We start from the raw sequence: 23,569 nt of genomic DNA on the forward strand, positions 1-23,569 counted from the left end.
CATTAGAGAGTGTGATCAGAGTGAAATCACAGCCCTTCTGTACTTGTGCAAATGTGTGCCTGGCAGAACAAAGACAGGAGTTGTGCCCTGGAGATGCAGGGATGTAAAAACAAAGCACTCTGTGAGCAGGCCACCTCAGGAAATCAGATCTGCAGAGCTGTGTTCCTTGATTGATTAAAAGTATACACTGAATTGTACCAAGATTTTCTGTTCCCATGTTCAAAATGCAATGTATCATATCAGTGTTACTTGTATTCTTTGAAGTTTTAAGGGAGATGCCAGTGCAGGGGCATTTCCTCACAAAATCCTTCTCCCTTTTTCTTTACAGCTTCATTTGCACCAAACACATTATTCCCAAATGGAGGCTGTCAAATATGAATGTATCACTCAGTCACTGATCTAAAAACTTGGGAAAAGTAGCAAGTGTCTGATTTTAGACTTGCTTTTCCCTGTTGGCCTGTTTCTACAAAATTTGCAGGAACTTAATTACCTTGGAGCTGTTCTCCTTATGTCATACTTGGCTGAAACTGAGAAATGGCAAAAAATATTACATAAGGGACACACACCAAGACTCATGTGTATACATATATTAAATGCTGGCAAAAAACCTTGTTTCCAACAGATGCCAGTTATCTTTCTGAAGCTGCAGTGCAGGTGTGGAGCATCCCCTGAGGCAGTGGAATTGCTCTCCAAAGTCATGTGCATGCAGGTACAGCCACATTCTGAAGCCAAGCATCCACAAGTGCATACAACAGTTTTAAGGATGATTTGTAAGCCACAGATAGAACACAAAAAATGGCTTATTCCCAAGAAAAGCCAATGAGGTTAGTCCAGTGAGGTTAGTGCACAAAGGCCACACAGAGGACACGTGCCAGGAACAGACTTGGAGATAGGGTATAAGCCCTGGCCAAGGGGAGAGGGAAAGGAGGAGCAGTGAAATATGGCTGAAGGGAACAACTGGAACTATCAGAAGAAAGACAACAAGAGAGGCAAGCACCACAATACCACACCCTGAACAGCAGCTAATTCTGTCTTCCTTGGGAATCTGAGGGGAGTCCGGCTCTGATGATTCACAAACAACATGGAAACAGCACTGGGTGTAGGGGAAAGCTGCTTTTATAGAGGGACCACTGGGATTGTCAGACTCCATTTCCTGACAACTAGTTTGCAGGGAACAATGCTGCTGTGACTCACCAAAAGATGTTTGTTTCTTGTGGAACAAAGAGTTGCCACAAGACCAACTGCAATAAGTTACATTTCCTTGAGATCCAACTGGCTCACACATTTGGCAGCCACAGAGACTGTGCCAAGCTGATGTGCATTTCAACAGCTGCAGATTTGAGACACTTCCAGGAAAAGAAGAAAAACACTTGAAGGCAACCAATCAGCTTTTAAAGTTTTGTGGCATTTTTAAAATTCTTTCCCCAGAAAACAAACACTGTGTACAAAGATTTTCAGATGACATACACCATGCCAAGGGCTAAAAAGTAACAACCAAAACTAGCAGCAAGGAAGTGGCAAGAGAAGCATAGTGATTTTATTTTTCATTAATGATTCAAGACAGCCAGGCTTAGATTTGAGGCAAAGGGGAAGACAGGCATCCTTGCTCAGATAAACTCACAAAATAAAGCAGTATCTTGCAACCATAATTTTCACAATTAGTCATCATATACATGCATAATTCCTGCAGATTTCAGTCTGTTAACCTATTTGAGTAGAATAAAATTTTCCTGGACAAAGATCTAAACTCACACAAGGCCAAGCCAATAAGGATGTGCAAATAAAACATAAAACAGATGGCAGAGAACAGTATATGAAAAACGAAAGCCTCAGTATACTTTAGGGTGTGGAGGAACTTTACATACAGAAGTTACACATAATGTTAGTTGCTTTTATAATAGAAAAACTGGGAAATTTTCTATTTAGGAAGAAAATATGAGACAAGGTCAAACCCCCTTAAGGGGAACCAGAGCCAAACTGGGATGTATCCGATAGGTTTGAAAGGGAGAGAAGTGGGAAGTGTTCCTCTGAGAAGAGGAACGAGGACCTTGCAAACCGCAGTGAGAGTCCTGGCAGTGGGAACCTACAGATGAAGAAATGTGACAGTAACGCTGAGCAACTGGCTTTGGCAAGAGCCTGACATCTATCTGAAGAAAAGTTGCAGAATGCAGCTAAGTGCTGAACCAGGCTGGCAGGTACGATTTTCTGAAAGAAGTTAAATAAAAGGCTTTGCCCGTTTAGCGTACGTTACTTAGGCAGATATGCTGCAGTTACTGCAGCTACGATATTTGGTGTATCAGGAGCAGACAGGGAGCTCTCGTAGTACCCACGGAGCTGTCCTGGCAAGGACAAGCCCCGCCAGCGCTCCCGCTCTGCAGCCCCGGCGGTGCCCGCTCTCCCCGTTACACGGACGGGCGGCCGGCCCGGGGCCGAGCGGGGACCGGGCTGTCCCGGCCGCGTTTTGCCCGGCGCGCCGAGCAACAGGAGGCGGGTCTGGAGCCGGGCGGGCTGACAGCGAGCCCCGCCGAGCCCGCCTGCCCCGTGCCGTGCCGCACCGCGCTCCCGACGGCGGGACAGCACCGCACGGGACAGCAGGACACGGGACGGGACGCCACGGCATAGGACGGCAGGATACGGGACGGTGCAGTCCCCGGCGCCGCCGCCTCATCGCTTCTCCCCCCCGCAGCCCCCCAGCGCCGGCAACAGGCCCCGAGCAGCGCAGCAGGGCCCGTGGCACTCACCGAGCGGCGCCGCCGCCGCCGCTTCCCCCGCGGGCAGCCCCGGGCCGCGCTGCCGCTCCCCCGCCGCGCTGCGGCCGCTCGGGCGCTCGCTGAGCCTGGCGGGGCCGCCCGGCACCGGCCCCGCCGCTGCGGGGGCTGCGCGGAGGGCCCGCCCTCGCCGCCGCGGCCCGGCCCGGCGGGCGGTGTTATGTAAGCCGGGCCGGCCCGCCCTGCCAGCGCCGCCGGCCGCGGAGCCCCCGCCGAGGGCAGCGGGGCCGGGCTGTCCTTGCACGGCGGTGGCAGCGGCGGGCGAGCACCGCACTCTGCTATTTTTAGCAGATTAAATGCAGCAGGAAAGGAGAGGCTGAATCTCTCACAGTATCGCGTTCTGGGGTACTCGGAGCTCCAGGAGTCACCCAGCACCAGGCGACCGGCGACAAGCCCCGGGCGATCCCTGCATGTGCCGGTGGCTCCGTGCCAACAAGTGGGGATGTGTGTTAATGTTTCTTCTGAATGGCCAGCGAGCAGGCAGGCAGCCTGCACCTCAGCACTTACACGTGCATGAAACAACACCAGCTCATCACTGGCAGTGCCAACTGCCAGCATGCATTTATTTGGATTCATGAAGTGTTATTTTGGGGAAAAAAATCAACGAAAACTTAGGAAACAAAACCTGTTTCCACTGCAGTACTGATTCAGGCACAAAGTCTACTGCGTGTGCTCAATTATGCAAAAAGACCAGAAGCAAAAGGAGCAGCAGTGGAGGTGTATTGCCAGTCACAGCGGCGGTTCTGTAGCCCAGCGAGAGAAGCCAGAGTCATTAACATCGTGTGCTCCATCCGCAGCATCAGAAAGTTGTAGTCATATGAGCCTGTGTGCTGAACCACTGGGAGGGAAGGAGGAAAGAATGAACAGCTTCTTCATATTTCAACAACAATATAATGTAAACAAACTGAATGAGCCTGTGAAAAGCTTGTATTTCATAAAGCGCTAAACCGTCCTCTTTGCCAGGGGTTATATTGCTGCCCTCTGCTGCTGGGAAGTTGGGCGGTTCATCTGCCTAACGAGCAGAAAAACGGGCTATTTGCGATAAAAATCTCTGACTACACATAACAGTTCTGTGGCCAAGGGCCTCGAGATACATAGTTCAAAAGTGAAGGGTGAGCTCCCTAGTCCTGCGAGAGGCAGGGGATGACAGCTCTCAGGCCGGGTGGGATGGCTGCTTCACCAGCAGCGTTCCCTGGGCTTTCGTGGGCTCCCTTCTGCCTACAGCCAGCGAGGTGATCTGCCATCCGTGTGCCAACACGCTCTTAACTGCAATAGCTCCGTACTTATATTGCTCCCAAAGCATCAGGAATCCCTGTCCCTCACCAGCAGCGACAAAGGTCGCAGGAAATTTTGTCAGAACTTCATGGTAAGGATTGCACTTTTACAGCTGGTTCTGACCTTGAAGCTTCAACTGCCCATGGTGTATACTGTAGTGGTATAGTATTTGGGGTGACTGACCTTTTAAATTGTCACTGAGAGGGCAAATGAGTGCTGTAATCTCCTTACTGGGCAAGCCTTTCAACTAACTTGGAAAATAATTCATTTGCCAGTTTGTGTAGCCATGATATTTTCTGAAAAATCCCTTTGCCAGGATTTTTTCTCCTGAGAGGCTGAGAGGTCTCAGAAATGAAATGTAAACAATAATTATCTGCTGCTGTGGAATGCAACAGCTGGATCTTTGATTGGTCTCATGTGGTTGTTTCTAATTAATGGCCAATCACAGTCCAGCTGTCTCGGAGTGTCTGGTCAGTCACAGGATTTTGTTATCATTCCATATTCCATTCCTTTCCTTTCAAGCCTTCTGATGAAATCCTTTCTTATATTCTTTCAGGATAGTCTTAATATAATATATATATATATATAGTGAAATAATAAATTAGCCTTCTGAAACATGGAATCAAGATTCTCATCTCTTCCCTCATCCTGGGACCCCTGTGAGCACCACCACAAGTTTGCCTTTGACAGACTATTTACTTGGAGGAAGTTCACATCTTTATCAATGTGTAAAATTGAATCTATGCCTATGCAACTGCCCTTGCCCATGGTAATTCAGAGCTGACTCTCTCTCAATGACCTTTGGAATAGTGTGAGGAAATGGATACAATCCAGAAGGGTTACACTCCAAAGGAATGTGTCTAGAATAGGTAGATGACAAAGAACATAAAATTCTGTGAATTTGCCTTAAGAAAACGGGTGCAGTTATCATGGTGAGTAGATGAACACTGTTAATGACAGAGATTAATTCCTTAGGAAACCACCTCCTAGGAAGTTACTTTGCAAACCCAGACCTTTTAAACCCCTTGTATTCAGAAAGCTTGCTGGTGGGGGACAATACATCACTGTATCTAAAAATTGCTTGAATTAAGCTCCTTTTCTGCAATTCCCCATGTGGAGGCTTTCACGGATCTGATTCTACTCCCTCAAACAGCTTGTACATGCTGAGTTAGAAAAATCCCAACACACAGGCAAACAGCGGGCATTAAGTAAAGGAGCATTCAGTGCATTACTCAAACAATAAAAAGCTGCCCACAAACCACACCTAAATGACAAAGGAGAGGTTGGAATGACTGCAAGCAGCATGGAATAGTAGAGGGGCTTTGAAAAGGAACAAACAGCAACCCTAGCTCTCTTGCTTTGGAAGAAAGGGATATATTTTTAGAAGCAGTTAGCCTGGCCTATAAACCAAACCACAAGTATTTAGTCAGTGAATATATAGCATTTTCAGGCATTTCCTGTGATGAGCAGAATGCCCAAGAGACTGGGTGGAAAGCACCAAATGCTACAAAAGTGTTGGCATGGATTACTGCACAGGAGGGCCTGCACGATGTCTGCAGGGTATCAGAGAACCACTTAAAATGCTGCAGGGTAGCTGCTCTCTCTCATTAGTGTAACACACCCATTGATTCATGCTCATGACTGATGACAAGCTACTATTACAAGATATTAGGATGTTTTCCTTTATGTTTGCTTGGGTAGAGCAATATACTCAAATAATGAGTCACATGGCAGTCAGGGTGGGAGGGACAGCATTTGTTGGCAGAGTAACATTTCTGTGCAGCATACCATGACATGTCTTTAGCCTGAGAGGTTTCAATATTGGAGCATCTCAGCATTTTTTGTGTGTTGTGTTATGGCTACAAGACATTTCACATTGCTTGACAGAAAGCTTTTGTGGGTGGTGGGGGGAGTTGCTACACAAGAACTTCTCCTCAGTTAGTGAGGAATCAAGAACTCTAAATGCTGATGACAAAGCAACAGATCCTCAGCAGCACCAGGCCAAGGACCACACTGATAAACCAGGGGAACTTCCCATTTTTTCTTCACCCAGAGACCACATGGACTTAAACCCAGCATTTCATATCCTCCCTGTTGCATATGCTGGACTCTACCTTTTGTCTAATTTGGCTCCACACCTGAGCACAGTCTGATTACCTCCATAGGAAAGTACAACTTTGTGCTATTGGATCAGTCCCGACACCCTGTCACTTTCAGAGTTCAGCCAATTTTTTTGTTGCATTAAATTTGGCAGAAAAATAACACCTTTTCATCCCAACTCACCTCAGATATCAAGAGGGGCTGGGGAAAGCTGGGCTTATTCTGAGTGAGAGCAAATTCAACACTAAGGAACAGAAATGCAGGGCAAATGGACACTTAAATTCCAATTACACTCAATGAAAACTACCACATTTTCAAATTCACAAATGCTGTGATACACTCAAAGTCTGGTCACATCCAGTGAACTCTCAGTGCTGGCCTAGAAGTCCAGTCCTGATCAGTTACTATCACAGCCTGGTGCAACACACTGCAGTTTACTGAGCAACCCACAGGCAGGGTCACAATGGAAGAGAAGGTTGCAGGCAGAACTTAGAGCACCTTCCAGTACCTAAAGGGGCCTCTTTGATGTGCTTTGAAAGTGTGAAGGGAGCAGCAGCAAAATGGAAGGCTGGAGGTTTAGGAAGATGCAGTGCTAACTTTTATAACTAACAGCAATGCCCCCATTGGCACTCAGCAAATGAACCAGGGAAAGCCAAGACTCCATGAAAATCAGGATTTGAAGCCAAATCTCCTGTGTGCAATTCAACTGCATTAGGTTTTCTTCCTTACTACTCTCCACAACTTTTTTTTTAATTATAGAAGCTGTGAAGAACTAGTTTAAGAAAATATTCTCTGAAGTCCCCCGAAGAGAGAAGAAAGACAACTGTTGATATATGACATTCCATAATTAGTTATTCCTTGCTTCCCTTCCCACACAAATACAATTTTGTTTCGATTTCTCCGAGACTCACAGTAGTCTGGAGCTACACTTTCACCAATATTAGTCTCCCTTCTCCTAGACATGATAGGTTTGTAGAACAATTTGTTTAGATCTAGTCTTTTAAGGGATTGGAAATACATACTGCACCAAAAAAACTGTTGTATGCCAGTGTTTGAAGGACTTCCCATCTAGGAAGTTTTAGTTTTATTTTCCTCCTTCCATGGCACACAGACCTTAAATCATTCACCACAGTAGTCAAGCATGAAACTAAAACAGAGCACAGATCTACTTACTCTGATTGTCTCAAACTAAAGTACAGTGACAGAAAGCAGCTGTGAGGGTACTTTTGTCTCCTCCTGTCTCCCAGGACTAGCAAGGATGGAAAAGTAGCATGTGAACAAAGAGCAAAAGGGCTACTGATAAGAAAGGGAGTCCAAGGATGATTCAGAGTGATCCGAGCATCACTGTGACAAGGAAAGTGATTGTTCTGAAACTCAGAGCTTTTTCCCAGGCTGAAAATGCTTTTGTTTGTCTGTTTAAAATGAAGTCAAGCTGATTATAAAGCAGGCCTTCATACAAGCCCCAGAACTGCTACAATTAAATGAGACACAACTTTCAGGGCCCAGTTCTTTACCCTGCAAGTTGCCAGTCCAGGCTGGGGAGCAATCCCAGCTGCCATGGATATTAGCAAGGGAAGAAGGCTACTATGAACTTCAGAGGAAACATTAAAGCACTGCAGGATGGAAACTTCAATCACTGAATTGCAAGAAATTAACTCAGAGGGAAGCATGAGAAAGCATGCCATTATTTTAAAGGAAATTTAGGAAAGATGCATATGCTTGCATTTGTGGAGAAGCTGCTTGTTCCATGAAAGAACTGCTTGCCCTCTAAAGCACACAGTTAAAAACTGTCTCCCAAAAAATCTGTTTATGTGATGCAGTTATAAAACCACTGCATGTACACAGTGAGAGTAATGAAAATCACTGTATCTATATGCAGCATTTGGAAGTACTCTTTGAAAAGTCAGACTTTCAAAATATACACATATTCATACTTCAGGAACAGAGAATGAAAACATTTTAGAACATTAAAAAATCCCCAAACCTCCCTCATCTGTACATTGTTATTTCTGGTTTTTCCAAGTTTTTTATTAACTGCATCAATCTAAAAATTCAAGTTTCTGGGCTCCCCTTTAAGAGTTTGCATTTTTACCTCCCACAAGAGATACTTTTACTCTGTGCTTCATCTTTGAGTCCACACATTACAAATATAAGTATACCCAACACACCCACTCCTCCTCTCCCATTTTAAGTTTCTGTTACACATTGTGTCTGATTTTCTTCACATCACATAAAAACTGCAGACCAAGTACAAAAACAGTCCTACTGTACTCATGGATACTTTTAACGTACACATGATATCGGTATCTGTGGTCAGCAGGCAGGGATTTAAAGCACAGCAACTTCAAAGCAGCTGCTGATTTCACAAACACACATTCCTAGAAAAAATGAAAGAATAAAGGGTGTGCAAAGAAATAAAATCTTTATTGAAATATTGTAGTGCCAAACTTAAAAACCCTTAAGATATACAAAAACCCTTATAATTAAGATTATTCATACCAATTCTTTCTACTTTACAAATACAGCGATGTGTGCAAAACTCCTGAACTTTTACTTGGGGAAATTGTCCATACAGATGAAAACTCATGTGTGATGACATGCTTGGTACTGTCTGCGTTCTGCCACAGAGGAGATCAAATAGCCAGTGTTGATTTTTTGTAACAAGATGCATTTCTCAAAATTACTTAGCAAAATACTGTAACTAAAATATATATATATATATATATATAAAAGAGGTAAGGTAATTCAGAAGTGCTGAACAAGAAGGGATGTAACCACTGAGGCACCAAGCAATCAGCCCTGCCCCTGTGGTCAGTGTGTAACTCTGACCGAAGCTGCCAGGGCCCCCTCGTGGTCACGACATGCTCGATAATTGCAGATGCTCTTGTGCCTCACTGCACCTGCACGTTTTTATAATAAACTGAGCCAATGAAAGCGTCCCTGTCACCACTGCTGTGACAGAGCATGCTGGCAAACCTTAACTGGGGCACAAGAATCCTTCTTACAGGCAGTGAGTGCCCTGGGGTTTTCCCAGCCTTACTAAAAACCAAGACACTTCCAGCACTTCAGATAAATGACAGTTGTACAAATTACCATACCAGAGACCAAGATGCTGTTTCCATGTCAGTGGACAAAAGTGAGTGCACAGAAAGCAAAGAACAGGACATGCACATAGTTCCAGTCCCACTCCCCAGCTGTAGGAACAGTTTGTGGTGATTGGGAGTGGGGCTGGCCCAGCCCCATCCCCAATGGGCACAGCTGTGAGCAGCACTGACAGCAATGAGCCCTGGAGGGCCCAGGGGCACTGACCAACCACCAAAGGGAACAGAGGCACACAGGTGCAGTGCATCAACATGAGGGTATAAAAGGCTGGGCTAAAGAACAAGATGAGCAGACAATTGCAGCCTTCTGAAGTGATATAGTGTTACTCTGCATGGGTATGTGCTTGCAGCCTTCTAAACTGGTATGGGGTTACTCTGCACGGGTTGAAGCTTCATTAAATTGTATGATGATACTCCATATATCATGGCCATCTCCGCTGTGGCATATACTGAGCCTTGTACGGCTCAGGACTTGATACCATAATGGCATCTTTATATTTGGCAGATCAATTTTTTCTTGAGCTTGCCCAATCTTTTTCTAAGGCCCATCAAAGATTTTAGCACTCCTAATTCCTGGATGAAAAGAGGCCAGAAGTGTTCTCATTAGAGGCAGTATTTCTTAGTTCTGCATGGAAATAGATACATATAAAATTATGCTTCCTCTGTAATACTGAAAGACTCAAGAAGCACTACCATCTGCAAGTCAGAAACTGGGATCTAACAGATTTTCATATGCCAGAACAGTTGCAAGCAGCTTGCTTGTCCCAAAGAATAAATCTGCTGCTCCTCTATTACAGAGGCCATACTACTTGTCCTTGCTTCAAGACAGTGTCACAACTCACAAAGCTCAGTGCAAAGAGGCACACAGTGACATAAGTGTCATTAAGAATAAATGAAGTCCCAAGAGTGCCTCATTTAAAGGTCCACATTCAAGCCTGAACATGACCTTCCATTCTATTTCTTAAATGTGGGGCTCAGACATTTCTCCTTGGATGATTACCATGACCCCTCTCTGCCAAAGCTCTTTACATGGTTTAAATCGAAAAACTGCCTTAGGTCATGTTTATCCCCATCAGTTAAACTGATACAGGTCACTTTGTAAATATTCTTCACTGACATCATTCATGAAATGGAACATTGTATTTTAAGGCTAAAGCACACACTCTTAGGAAGGTGCCATAAATCCACAGATATTATTTAATTAATCCATGGATTTAACTTAATTCAGTTCAGAAACAAGCTTGCTTATAGATCTCTAGGTTATACCCAAAACAGGAAGTTAGGTACAGTTCAGATTTCAAAATGTCAGTTTCCCTGTAAAACCCCCACAGCATTTTTATATTTCTGCTGTTTGTTGCCCAACTTTTAAAAACTGGCACATTTCCAAAATAACCAGGAACATTTCACAGATGTGTTTTCAGTGTTCACTATTTAGGCAGCTCAGAATTGTAAGCACATTTTAAACATTCAAAATGCTCTCAAAACTGAGGATATGTTGGTGCTGGCAGATGATACCATGATGGTACACTGAGATTATTTACCTGGCATGCAAAACAGGTGGAGCTCAAGCTATCCCACTTAAAAACTTCAATAAACAAAAAACCTCTGCTAAATAGAGCTCAATTGTTAGGGCACAACAAGGAACTTCATTTTCAGTCACTACCACAACTCAGAATGACAGAGATATCAGACTTGAACATGAAGACATGTCCTGTTCTGATAAGCTGAAATGAGACTTTTCTTTCTCACCAGCTAACTTAGCCCTACCCTTTTTAAAAACAAATAAAACCCCTTTTGCTTACAGTATCATTCTTGGATGTCCACCTCCTTGTACACCATGTGAGAACAAACCACAAACTTATAAATCATAATTCTGTTCTGCAGCAGAATGCCTGATGTTAATCCAGGTTATGACTCACTGTGAGCATTTAAACCCTGCAGTTTGAATACTGGTGCTTTTATTAGTGTTTCCAAAATGAGGTGACAGGTCTTCTAACAGGAGCATCAGCAAAATGCCAGGAGTCTTTGCAAATCCCATTAGTGTTTCTTCTGAACAGATGATTTAAATCATTATCTGGAAAACACAAGAAGTTTCACTTAGACTAACAGAAGATGGAACCTGGTGACATAATTATTTGTTTCTAGAGTGTACATGGACAAATTGTTTTAAGTCTTATCAGTACTCAATTATCCTCTAATTGAGTGCTCTATATTGCATAATCCAAAAGTATTTGACCACACTGAATATTTTATTAAAAAGTATTCTGTTAAGTTTAATATCTCATAGGCCAATCTCATAAAACTACAGTAACTGCAAATCCAGTACTTCTGTTTACCCTAGTACACAAGACTTCTGAGAAGTTTCCTAGCATTTTATAGCAGTTTTTTCAGTGCTCAGCAGACATTACTCTATTTGCTGAACAATATCAGACTGCCAAATTGCTCTGACTGTTGATAGATCAATAATGACACGGGAGAAGTCATTACCTCCGTGGCAACAGGGTGGCAGCTGTGGGAGGAATATTGCGCACGCTGCTGCTGCTCCCGCAGCCGTGCCTCGGCTTCCTCCTGCTGCTCTCTCTGCAAGCCTGGTGTGCCCAGGGTACAGCAACCAGGGGCACCTCTTGGACTACAGAGGATTGAACTGCAGCTCTACGTGGTTTCTGAAAGGATGTATACTCACAAGGGTTTATTACACTTGAGTATGATGTCTTTGTGTTACTTATTTTTAATGAACTTCGTAGGAATAGCTAGGACAAAATTAAGGAAGGCAAATACCACAGTATTCTGGTCTTAGCCCAATATTTCATTGAAAGAAAACACTTAGTTGTCTTTAAAAATAAAAAGATATTTTTCTTGTCATCAATTTTTATTTAATTCCACTCTGACTCCCAAGGAATCTTTATACTGGATTAAAATGACAAAGGAGACCCCTTGGGATATTACACTTAACACTTTTTAAGTCTTTCCATATTGAAACAGTCCAACAACTAGGAAGGAAAACATACTTTTGCTCTGCATAAGTTACTGCAGTTCCATCTATCATGGACAGGACTTTTTTTTTTTTATACTTCACAACCTTCATCATGTAAATCACAACACATTAACCACAGAAAGCAAACACTGCTCTGTGTCTTGATCACCACAGCTTGTGATGTTTTGTTGAAAGCAGAACATATCAACTCACAATATACATGGTGCTCATCAGCAACACATCAACTTTGCCCTCAGATTAAAAGTGTTTCCTCATAAATACATCTACTTTTAAGTACTGCAGCAACACTGTACTTATTCATAACCTATTCACATGGGATGGCAGAAGGCAAGTTTGCAACAATTCCCTTTGGAATCTGTTCTTAATAAAGTTAAATGAAATGCAAGAGAAACGATCCTGAGGGTGGCTTCAAAAAAACTAAAACAAAGTTGTCACTCAAGCATCAGCTGGATTCCACAAATCCACAAAAAAACAAGAATTAGGCAGGCACTCTTCTGAATGCTGAAAACAAGCTGGTCTGCAAAACTCACAAGAACAGAACTGGATAGTAAAAGTTCCTTACAGATATAAATAAGACAAATGGTCATGAATATACCAAAAGTCCAGCTACTGCAGCTGCAATATAAATTAGCACTCAAAATACAATGTGGCTTGTTATTTGCGAGAGACTGTATTTCAGTACAGAGGAAAAATCATCAACATGTTCTTCTACTTACAGGATAGGCCCTGCTGCTTTAGGAGACCGCCACGCTCTGCGCCAAGTTCTTGGAAAGAATTCGGCATGTGCCCAGGAGCCCGAGCACAGCTGGCGGCACAGGCCAGGCTGCAGGACGCGCTCCAAACCCAGCCCTTCTCTGGCTACATCAGGCAGCTCTGCCCTTGCTCCAGCACCGACTGAACCATCCCGCTGCGCAGGCACCAGCCCGATCTCGCTCCCATTTTCCCATCCCGCTGCCACCCCTGTCAGGTGCTCGGAAAAAAAGGCCAGGCTGTGCAAAACCCCTCGGGTCTCCCCCATCAGCACCAAGCCCGAACACGCACAGCACCGCTGCTTTCTCAGGGACAAACCGCCTGCTTTATCCCATCAAAAGTCAATCAAACCCGGGCAACTAAACGCAGTCAAATCGCTACCGGGACACGGCCAAAGCCAGGAAGGCAACAGCCCCATGCAGCAGCTTGCCGGCTGCCCACACACAGCCCCCACCGCCTATGAGCACAGACGGTGCGACGGTGCTGGTCCGAGAGCGGCCTCCCCGCTGGCACCGAGCGCGCTCCAGCCCCGCGGCTTCACCCCGCACAGCCGGCGGCCCTGCAGCGCAGCCCGGCTGCATCGGCCCCTCTGCAGGGATCTGCCCTGGCCCTCAGCCAGCCCCGGCCCGAGGGAGCCCCGCCACCAAAGGGCCGGGATAAAACCCAGAGCCCGCCCGAGGGCCGGCGGCGCCGGCACGGTCCGGGAGTCTCCGAAGGGAGAGGCGGAGCACAGCAGCGGCCGCCCAGCAGCGTCTCCCCGCGGAGCCGACGGGGGTGCAGGAGGAGAAGCGCGGCCCGTCCATGCCGGGGATGGGGGAAGCGCGGCCCGTCCATGCTGGGGACGGCGCACAGACTGGGACCGGGCCCCGCGTGCAGCCGCTACCCGGAAACGGAAGGAACGTTACGCCAATCGCCCAACGAGCATCCCGAGAAAAGCCCCGCCTCGGGGCAGTCTGACCAATCGCGTCCGGGAAGAGGGCGGGATTAAGCGATCCATGGTTGATTGACAGGCCTCTCTTCCAATGCAGCCGCAGCCGCTCTGTTCCCTCCACTAGGAAAGTGGAGCCACCTCAGGGTTGCTGGGCGGGACGGGTCTCGCTGTCTCTCAGCGCTATTGGCTGTGGGTGATGATTGGCGGGTGCCTTCGCCTATCGGAGGAAGCTCTCCGGCGGCCCGTCGCGCCGTGCGCCAATGGGCGGGCGGTGCGGGCGCTGTGCGGCGGTGCCGGTGGCGGGGCGATGAGAGCGGCGTTGAGGGCGGCATGGCGGATCGGAACCGGCGTCGCTCTGCGGGGCCGGGCCGGGCGCCCGCTCAGCCAGGCGGCCGGGGACGGCGGCGCCGCTGAGGGCGGCGGCGGCTCGGGGTCGCGGGAGGCGGTGGAGCGGCTGGTGCGGGAGCACCCGGTGGTGGTGTTCATGAAGGGCAGCCCGGCGCAGCCGCTCTGCGGCTTCAGCAACGCCGTGGTGCAGATCCTGCGGCTGCACGGCGTGGAGGATTACCGCGCCCACGACGTGCTGCAGGACCCCGACCTCCGCCAAGGTCAGCGCCCGGGTCACCTCTGGGTGCCGCCTCCGCGGGGCAGAGCCGGGCCGGCTGTCCTGGGGAAGGGCCCTCGGGAGCTGCCGGCAGGGCGGGCTTGGCTTAGCGCCCTCGGGCACTGCGGGAGCGGCCCTGCCCGCTTGGCCCACCTGTAACTTGGCTCTTCTGGCTTTGTTGGGTGGGCTGGGTTGGGCTCTGTTATTTTTTAATGAGGCCAGATGGTGGGGAGAAGGGCAGCGGGGCTGGGGAAGGGTCTGGAGCCCGTGTCCTGTGAGGAGCGGCAGGGGGAGTTTGGCGGTGTTTAACCTGCAGGAGTGCTATGGTGCATGGGACCGGCCACCTTATTACTCTATAACTGCATGAACGAGGCTGTAGCCAGGCGGGGATCGGCCTCTTCTCCCAGGCAACAACAGGACACTTATAAGTTGTGCCAGGGGAGCCTTAGGTTGGATACTAAGAGGAATTTCTTCTCAGAAAGGGTGATCAGGCATTGGGATGGGCTGCCCAGGGAGGTGTTGGAGTCACCGTCCCTGGAGGTGTTTGAGGAAGGACTGGACGTGGCACACAGTGCATGGTCCGTTTGACAGGATGGCGTTCAGTCTGTAACGTCATGGGTTGGACTCGATGATCTCAGAGGTCTTTTCTAAGCTAATTAATTCTGTGATTCTCTTTGGTGTTGGTGGAACTGGGAGTGTATCACAGAGATGTGCCATTGAGGTTGCTGCCCAGACGCCCTGGTGTGGTTTTTGTGACCCTCGTAGTGTTCAGGAGGTCTCAGTTATCAGCAGAGCGCAGTTGTGGGTGCAGGGTGATGATTGGAGATCGGGCTCTTTGTGCCACCCTGCCCTGCCTGGCTGAGAGATAGAGAGCTGCATTAAAGACCCTGAAATACTGCATTATCAGGCTTTGTCTTCCCTGTGAACAGTATGGTGAAATTTCACGTATGGCCTGGACTTGCACTACTTGATTCCCAGCTGGCACTGCCTGCTGGGATTCTCCTGATAAAGTGCAAATTTATGTTAATCATTTGCACAAGAAATACTTAGTAATAGTTTCACCATTACTGTACGGGTGGTAGTAGCTATTCTATATAAGGTTTTTTGCCATTGAGGAAAGCTAGATATCTGTTCTGGTAATGCTTTTCATGTTTCCCTCTTCAATGAGCATGGCTGATTGTTGAGGTTTTGTGTGGTTATTTGAGAAAGTTTTTAAACAAAAAAATACATGCAAGTACCTACTAATTAGTCTTGTATGTGTGTGGCATTAACAGTTCTTGCCCAGAATACACTACATTGTGCTGTAAAGCCACATGCTGGCATGTATCAGGTGACTTTGTTCTCCTTTGGTTTTGGTATCATCTGACTAACTCAGTTTTTTATTAGCTCTTAGCTAAAAGGCTGATTTTTCCAGTCCTTGTTTGCTTTTCAATTCACAACTATAGTAGTTGGTATGGTATAAAAGCTTAGATACTGGAATTTCTGTGTAATGACATCTTTTGTTAATGAAGGTTGATTTTGTTCAAGTAAACCTTCCTCTGCCTTTGCAGGTGAATCATGGTAATTTTCTAAGCTTTGTTTACATATCTGAATTTATTAATTGTACAGTTTGCTAGTACAAACTCTTATCTCTTCTCACAATTCATAAACTAAAAAGGAGGAAACAAAACCCTGAAATCAAACCATCGGCATTTCACTTTTGGTTGAGGGGACTTTAGTGAGCCTCTGAATGGGCAGTGCCTTTATAAGGCCCTGAGCACTTGACCATGTGAGTAGATAGTATTTTCTTTCTATGTAACTTAAATTTTTCCTCCACATGAACTTGGGCTTGTGCTAGGCAAGGAGAGAGGTTATTGCCCTCCTGGCTACCAGGGCTTTAAATTGAAGTTAGTGTCCTGATCAGGTCCTCCAGTGTCTAAGCTACACAGAATGCAGTTACAGAGTGTGCTCTTGCACAATATCCTGCTGGTTCTCAGGTGCTTAAAGGAGTTGTTCTGGTCCTTTCCATGCACAGCTTTGGCACCTGTCCAGCTGTGCAGAGGGCCAGCTCATTTTATTAACTGGATCACTGGCCTGCAAGTTGAAGCAGCAGTTTGTACAGTGAGCTGAGTGCCAGAGCCAGCACGAAGAACGGAGCTTTGAGGAGTTGGGGAATGGCACAGCCACAGAATTGTTGTACTGCTTCAGCTGGATCACCTACTCACCCTGAAAGCCAGGATGTGAGGATGTGCCTGCTTCTGTGGTGGCAATCTCTGACACAGGAGAGGACAGGGCTGCTCAAAGTTGCAGTTGTCAAAGTTGCCAACCCTATTTGAGCAGCGACTGCCTGAAGGGCGGGATCTGGCCTCAGTGCCAAACATTTAGATATGCACCATGTGAGCCTTTGCTAGGCTCTCCCTGGGAGCCTAATCTGCTCTGCATGGGGGCTGGTCAGGGGGTGTGGAACCTTTAGCTGTGCAAGTATCAAATAAATCAGCAAAGGACTGATCTGCAAGGAGATCTCTATATCAGAGAGCTGGCCACCAGCTTTGTGTTCACCTGCACCTAACTTCAGTGGTTAAATAAATGTGTATTTATACATTTGTAGTAGGGGCAGGCTGCTGGAGAAAGGGTAGTTCAGGCATGTCTGGATTGCTTGTTGGTTTCTTGCCTGTATCTATTGAAACACCTTATTTTTAGCTAGTTATAGTTCAATTGGTGAAACATACACTGTGCTAAAATATGGCAAGCTGTAAGGCTAGAACAACTCCCCTGCTTGCCTCTTTACCTAAAAACTCAGATCTGTGAAACTAAAGTTATTGGTACTTCATGTGATCTGTCTGAACTTGAGCTGAAGATACAGATCTCTGACACAAATCCTATCAAAGCTGGTCTAAGAGACCTTGGCACTCTCTTGGGCTCCATGGCAATTCAGGTTTCAGTCAGCTCTCAGCTGATGGACAGTGTTAGACTGGTTCCAGTCACTGAGGCAGAGACATTTGGGATTAGATACTGGAAAATTGATGGTTTAAACTGTTGTGGTAGTTCACCCTCAGGTTATTTTCATTGCTGTCTCTACAGTATCTAAGCATGGGATGCTGCCAAGCAGGTGTTGTTGATCCTTTCTCCCACCCTGGGCTAGCCTTCCCTCAGTAAAACTTGTATCAGTGCTGATGGTACTCAGGCTTTGGAACAGGCTGCAGAGGGAAGTGTTGGAATCTCCATCCCTGGAAGTGTTTCAAAGGCATGTGGATATGACACTTGGGGGTATGGTTTACTGGTGCTGAGATAACAGTTGGATTTGGTGATCTTAGAGGTCTTTTCCAGCCTTAATGGTTCTGTGTTATCCATGAAAATGTGTTGCTTTTCTGGAGCAAGTATGGTAGGAATGAGAGTTGCTTCATTCAGTTCTTTGACATGGCCCATCCTTCATTAGTGCTAATGCTGCCAAGGGTGGCTGAGAATTGGTACCTGGAGCTGGGGAGAGGGGTGGGAATGTGCTGGGTACTCGTTTCTATAGCTCCTTGCACCAACCCTGGTTTCACGCTTACCTTAAATGTGCTGCCAGAGCTGTCAGACTGACACCCTGACCTGTGCAGTGTTTTTCCAAAGTAAACAGAGGTTCAGAGCAGAAGCTGCAGCTTCTGAAGTACAGCAAGGATTCAGTCTGCAGAGAGGGGATGGAGATCCTTTGGGATGTCCAGAAGAATCATCCCAGATGTGCACCCCAAATGCAGCAGTTGCAGCCCTGACTTGCTGTAAGCCCAGTGCAGCAGTGTCAGGGGGTGCTGCCCTGGGGGAGGGAGGGTTCAGTTTGTGACCTGGAGAGCCCCAGCACTGAGGCATTTAAAGCAGCTTGTCCAGCACCAGAAATGCAGCACACACAGCAAATGAGCTTCATGGTATTCTTGTTTTTATCTGAAGCTGGATGGGTCCTTGAGAGTGCTGTCAGTGCTTGTATGTGTGTGCAGTGGGTCCTTGAAGAAAATATTTCTGTGAAAGAATTGTTGATGTAAATATTGCCTTGGAATGCTCATTAGCAGAAGGTTTATAATGCAGAACCCTTGGTTCTCACTTCATGTTTAGCATTGCAGTATCTTAAGAAAAATGAACCCTATTTCATAACTGCAGTGCATCTTTGATGAGAGTCCATCTTTAGGCATGTCTTAATCATGGAACATGCTTTTCAATTAAAACTTTGATGGATTAAAGGATATTTAGGGCAGTTTAAGGCCAAAGAGCATTTAAGAAAAGTATTGCTAAGTGGAAATTGACATCAAAGCTTAAAAGCTCTGCAAACCAAGGAAGAAACTGCATGTGGTGATGATAGAGGTTAGATGGTTATGGGTTCCCTTTGGCCTTGATTTATATGCTAAACTTTCTGTTTTGGGCTTATGAAAGGGTGGTTGTCCACACACAAAATCTAAAGTCAGAATAAAATCTCTTAGCTGACTTATGTTGTGGTTAGAAACCCTTAGTCACAACACCCTTTTTTTCTAGGTTGCTATTATTTTAGTGGATTTTTAAAGCATATTGTATTTTGCTAAGGGGTATTAATCATTAGCTATATTGCATCTTTTATACATTAAGTATAAAAGTATATACACTGTATATATTTCCACTTATACATATTTACTAAAAATAATGTGGTTTAAGTTCCAATAAAGCGAGCATAATTTCCTTACATGGTTATTTTTTTACCTCCATGGTTATTTTTTAATAACATTCATGGTTTGGTTTTTTTTGGGGGGGGGTTGTTTTTTAGTCTCTAGAGGCTAAAATGTTTTCTTAGGGGAAAACAAGTTCTCTTGTGCTATCAGCTACTCAGGTCTAATATTTGTTGGTGGGGAGTTGGCTTCCAAGGTGAGTGGGCTCTGATGTTCTGAAAAGGTGCCTCTGTAGGCTTAAGTTTGCTTTCATGCCTTTGTTGGAAAAATCCAGGCACTCCATGTTGAAAATACATAAAAATGTTGAATTCAAAACTTGTCATCTAATCAAATACTTGTGGTTGTGTTATAAAAATAGGCACAGTAGGTTTTAGCTATTTCCTTTGCTACAGAAATGATGGCTTTGTGTGAAGGATCATTTAAATAAGTGGCAGTTTAGATACAAGGATTCTTGTGTAATTTCTTGTGATGTCTAAGTGCAAGCTGTTCCAGTGTGTATCAGCTGATCACTTTATATTTTTGGGTGGTCTTACATTTGCCTTTTGTGAAGTATAGTTTTAAACTTTAGTTCTGTACTTCATAATTGTGCCTAGAGCTGTGTTTTGTTAAATGAGCACTTCTAAAAAGACTTCAGCCTTTGTGCCCCTCCCATGTGCTGGAAGGTCTGGCATTGAAAGATAAAGCAATTTGAAATTCATAAGGCCTCTACAGGGGCAAATGTATCTTGCAGCTGAAATTGCAGGAATAAGTGTAACTGTATGAGTTCAGTAAGAGTATAAAGTATTTTAAAAGTCCCTCTGGGAAATACAACAGAAAGTAAACAGTTCTCAATATTTTTCAATACTTCTCATTTCTGTAATTGATTGAAAGTCATGTTTTCTTGTTGGGAGTAAAGAGAGATGTGTTTCTGACTCCATATCTTTCAACCCACATCTTTGAGTTGGGCTAGGAAACAAACGTAACTTTAATACAGGTTTTTTTTTCTGATAGTGCTCTTGTTATGTAGATATCCTTTTGCCTTTATGGGAAAGAAATTGGAATGTCAGTGGTGGAGTCAGGTGGAAGCCATGCTTTCCTTGTAAAATACCATTCTATTAAGAGAGGGAGGGAAACCTCTAATCATTTTGTTTTTTCTTATTCAGGAATAAAAAACTACTCCAACTGGCCTACCATCCCACAAGTGTACCTCAATGGTGAATTTGTTGGTGGCTGTGATATACTCCTCCAGATGCACCAGAATGGAGATCTTGTAGAAGAGCTGAAGAAGCTGGGAATCCGTTCAGCGCTGCTGGATGCAGAAAAAGACCAAGAGAAAAAGTAACATGAGAAAAACAAAATGCTGTGACAGGAATAAAGCAAATCTTTGATAAGAACTTGTTGCCCATAAAGCCTTACATACTTTAGGTCAAGGAAAGCATCTGTTTGAGCTGACACTAAGTGAATGTCTCTTAGCTCATGGTAAATGTAGTGATCTTGGTATTTTGATTTATGGGTATTGTGAAAATTTGAGTGTAACCACTGCACTGTAAAGCAAATGTTTGTGAAAATCTGTGTTTTAAAAAAGTTCACTTCTAAAAGCGCTCTTCTTCATTGAGGTGGGAGTAAACCAAAAGAACTAATAATATTTTTATGGGTTTTACATGTGTGATTGTCTGTTCTTTGATACATGAACCTATACAAACAGCATTTGCATTCCCTTGCTTCTCTTGAAAAAGCATTAAGTAATAGTGCATCTGTTTTTCTGTTTAACTTCTGGTGATAAGACTTCCTGAGAGCCTGTAAAACTTGTGTAATCACACACAGTATAGGAGAAAAACAGTTTTCCAACAATATAGGAGAAAAAAGATTATATGAGAGTGCATGAAATATACTTTTATTCTGAAGGGTAAAAATAAACAGAACTTGTACAAATCTTGTATAGTGGTCATTATTACTTTGTAACTTTCTGATGGCTTTTAACACTGCTAAGAATTGTGCCTGAATATTTTATAAAACCTTTTCTACCTCTTGCAAAACAGCTTTTCCCCGTGCTTATATACTCTGTGTATGGGAGTTCTGTGTCAGTGGGAATTATTTAAGGCTTCAGTATTCTAGCTTGAAATAGTACAGGAGAATACTTCAGTTATTACTGTAATCTTGTATTATTTGCTTGCTATGTTTTTATATTTGTTGTGTTTCCAAGTGTTTTCTCCTGACTGATGTGTTCAGGAGAATAACTCTTCAAACATGGGATTTACAGATGAAATGTTCATGTGGGTAAGGTGAGTGCAGCAGAAAGTTACTGAATGGATAAATATTTCTTTGTGGAAAGTCTCTGAAGTGTTCAGTACCTACCTAACCACATTTCTCTAAATGAAAAGAAATTATATTAACCAGTGTAGCTTCAGCTCAATAGCAATACTGCTATGGTTAAAAGCTAACCAAGCTATTTTTAAATGCAGTGTAATTAATATAAACCAGTCTGCATGTGAATTAGGCAAATGGTTGGAAATAAACTGTGTTTTATGTTGATTGTCTACAGTAGTTGCTCTTTATTTTAAATGTCTAATGAAACTGATACTACTTTTGATTGGAAGCCTAGGATGTTTTCCACTGCATGGGATATAAAATGTGTTCTGGAGAAAGAAGAAATTATAAATGGTCAGTGAAAGATGAGAACAGGACTGGAACCTGTAGTCAGGAGAGATTTGATGTAAGTTCTGGTTCTAAATCTCTCCTGCCCACTTGAGCTAGCAGTGGAGATGATATTGTAGAACGTTCTGCACAGGATTTGCCAAACTGACAACAGTAAGCTCCCTGTATAACTGGATGCAGTCAGGGTCAGCAGGATTAGGTACAGTGTGTGTGTTGTGGGTACTCACAGCAGGTCTGTGCAGGTCCCTGTGTGGCCGCTGTGTAGCAGGAGGTTCCACTTGGGGCTGTGAGGCACCGAGGTGTGAGGGCAGGATTTTTTCTGTTCATGTGCCACACCACATCAGGCAAAGGTTAGGGTATCAAAGAAGGTTTGTTCTGAGCATTTGAATTCAGATTAAATGAACTTTCTTATGGCTAATCACAAGTAGTTTTTGCCATTCTGAATGTAAAACAATGTTTAAAAATAGAGTAAATTTCAAAAGTCTTTGGTTATTTGCACTGACCTACTGAAATGAGTATACCCCGTAAACAAAAAGGTAATGAAGAAAATGTAATTATTTTTTGCTTCAATAGTTAACTCTTAGTCTGAATACTAAATAAATCTATTTAAAAAAGAATCCCCCAAATTTGCTGTTTCATAGCTCTCTCGTTTTCTGCACAAGCTGAATATTTTTCAGTAACATTTGCCAGCAATTTAACATAAAGAAAATTTCAGCATTGTTAGATAGTCTTTATTCTCTATGCAGTGAAATTTTTCTCCCAGAGTTCCTGCTTTTAAAAACCATGCAAGTTTTTCTTCCTTCCTCTACTTTCTTCCCCTCTTCAGATTTTAATTACTTGATTAAACCTTTGCATAACATACACAGTGGTGTTTATATCAATCTCTACCTGACTGGAACATGTTACTGAGCAAGTAACAGCAACAGTGATTCCATGAAGTATGTGTGACAGAGCCACAGTGGGGAATGAAATTGGGATTTCTGCCTGCATTCCCATGCAAGCTGTACATTTCCAGCCAATGTGTGCATGAGCAGTTGTTCTACATTGATAAAAATGATCATGTCAAACCAGCTGCAATAAAAAAAATTACCATCTTCTTAAATTGTAAACTTCAGGTGCTCACAAAGAGCTTTATTTTGTTGCTGACTGAGAGTATTTTCCCCAAGAAACTAGTTCTAGAGGCTCATTTTAGAAGATGGGCAGTATTGTGCACTCTGCTCATCATCCTCTGCTGTCCCTCAAACCAGAGGCACAAGGGCACATATGCTTCCAATCCCAAAGGGATGCTACAGAGAAACTGATTTTTTTGAGGAAAAAGCCCATGCCTCTCTTGAGGAGACATTTGCACCTGTTTTTCTCATGCTCTTAGGCAATGGGAGAAGGCAACTGATAATACTGGAGTATGGGGTGAGTACCAGTGAGTGTGCTGAGCTCACACTGGGGGCCTGGTGCCAGCTGGAAGCTCCATGAGGAATCCTTGGCCAGGAGGATGTGACAGGTTCTGTGGAACAAAGGGTGACTTTTTCTCTCCCCAGGAGGAGCAGCTTGTCACGGGAGGTGAGGGAGGGGATGGGGAAGCTGCTGCAGCTGCTTGCTCATCCTGGGTTCCTCTGCTGCAGAGTGAAGACCAAAGAGGTGACAGTGGTCAAGAGTGGGCCTTGGGAAGGCCAACTGAAGTTGCTGAGGACAGCCAAGAGCAAAATGAGGACCTGCCCTTGCCATCTTCAGTGAAGAGAGAGGCAAAACTGCCTGGTTGTGAGCTGGG

The 23,569-nt window shown here is 44.8% G+C and overlaps 2 protein-coding genes and 1 non-coding gene across 4 annotated transcripts in view; 1 reads left to right on the top strand and 2 right to left on the bottom strand.

The window, feature by feature from the left end:
* The window catches only part of SYNE3 (spectrin repeat containing nuclear envelope family member 3), a 56,238-nt gene extending 53,430 nt beyond the window's left edge, over positions 1-2,808 (bottom strand). For both annotated transcript variants that reach the window (XM_054276105.1, XM_054276104.1), the window contains exon 1: positions 2,742-2,808. The gene's annotated coding sequence lies outside the window, so the exon portion shown is untranslated. The remainder of the gene's footprint in view (positions 1-2,741) is intronic.
* An 8,807-nt stretch (positions 2,809-11,615) lies between these two features.
* Positions 11,616-11,882, bottom strand: LOC128937132 (small Cajal body-specific RNA 13). The gene has a single exon (XR_008483028.1). It is a non-coding gene; the product is annotated as a small Cajal body-specific RNA 13 (non-coding RNA).
* A 1,523-nt stretch (positions 11,883-13,405) lies between these two features.
* GLRX5 (glutaredoxin 5) lies at positions 13,406-21,686 on the top strand. The gene is made up of 3 exons (XM_054275383.1): positions 13,406-13,987; positions 14,045-14,528; positions 20,313-21,686. The coding sequence occupies exons 1-3, from the start codon at positions 13,406-13,408 to the stop codon at positions 20,489-20,491; spliced, it is 1,245 nt and encodes a 414-aa protein (XP_054131358.1). The 3' UTR covers positions 20,492-21,686.
* Positions 21,687-23,569: the final 1,883 nt, after the last annotated feature.

This window comes from Melozone crissalis, unplaced genomic scaffold, assembly GCF_028551555.1.
Source record: "Melozone crissalis strain CALT ecotype California unplaced genomic scaffold, PUWL_Pcris_2 ptg000018l_1, whole genome shotgun sequence".
NCBI lineage: Eukaryota > Metazoa > Chordata > Aves > Passeriformes > Passerellidae > Melozone > Melozone crissalis.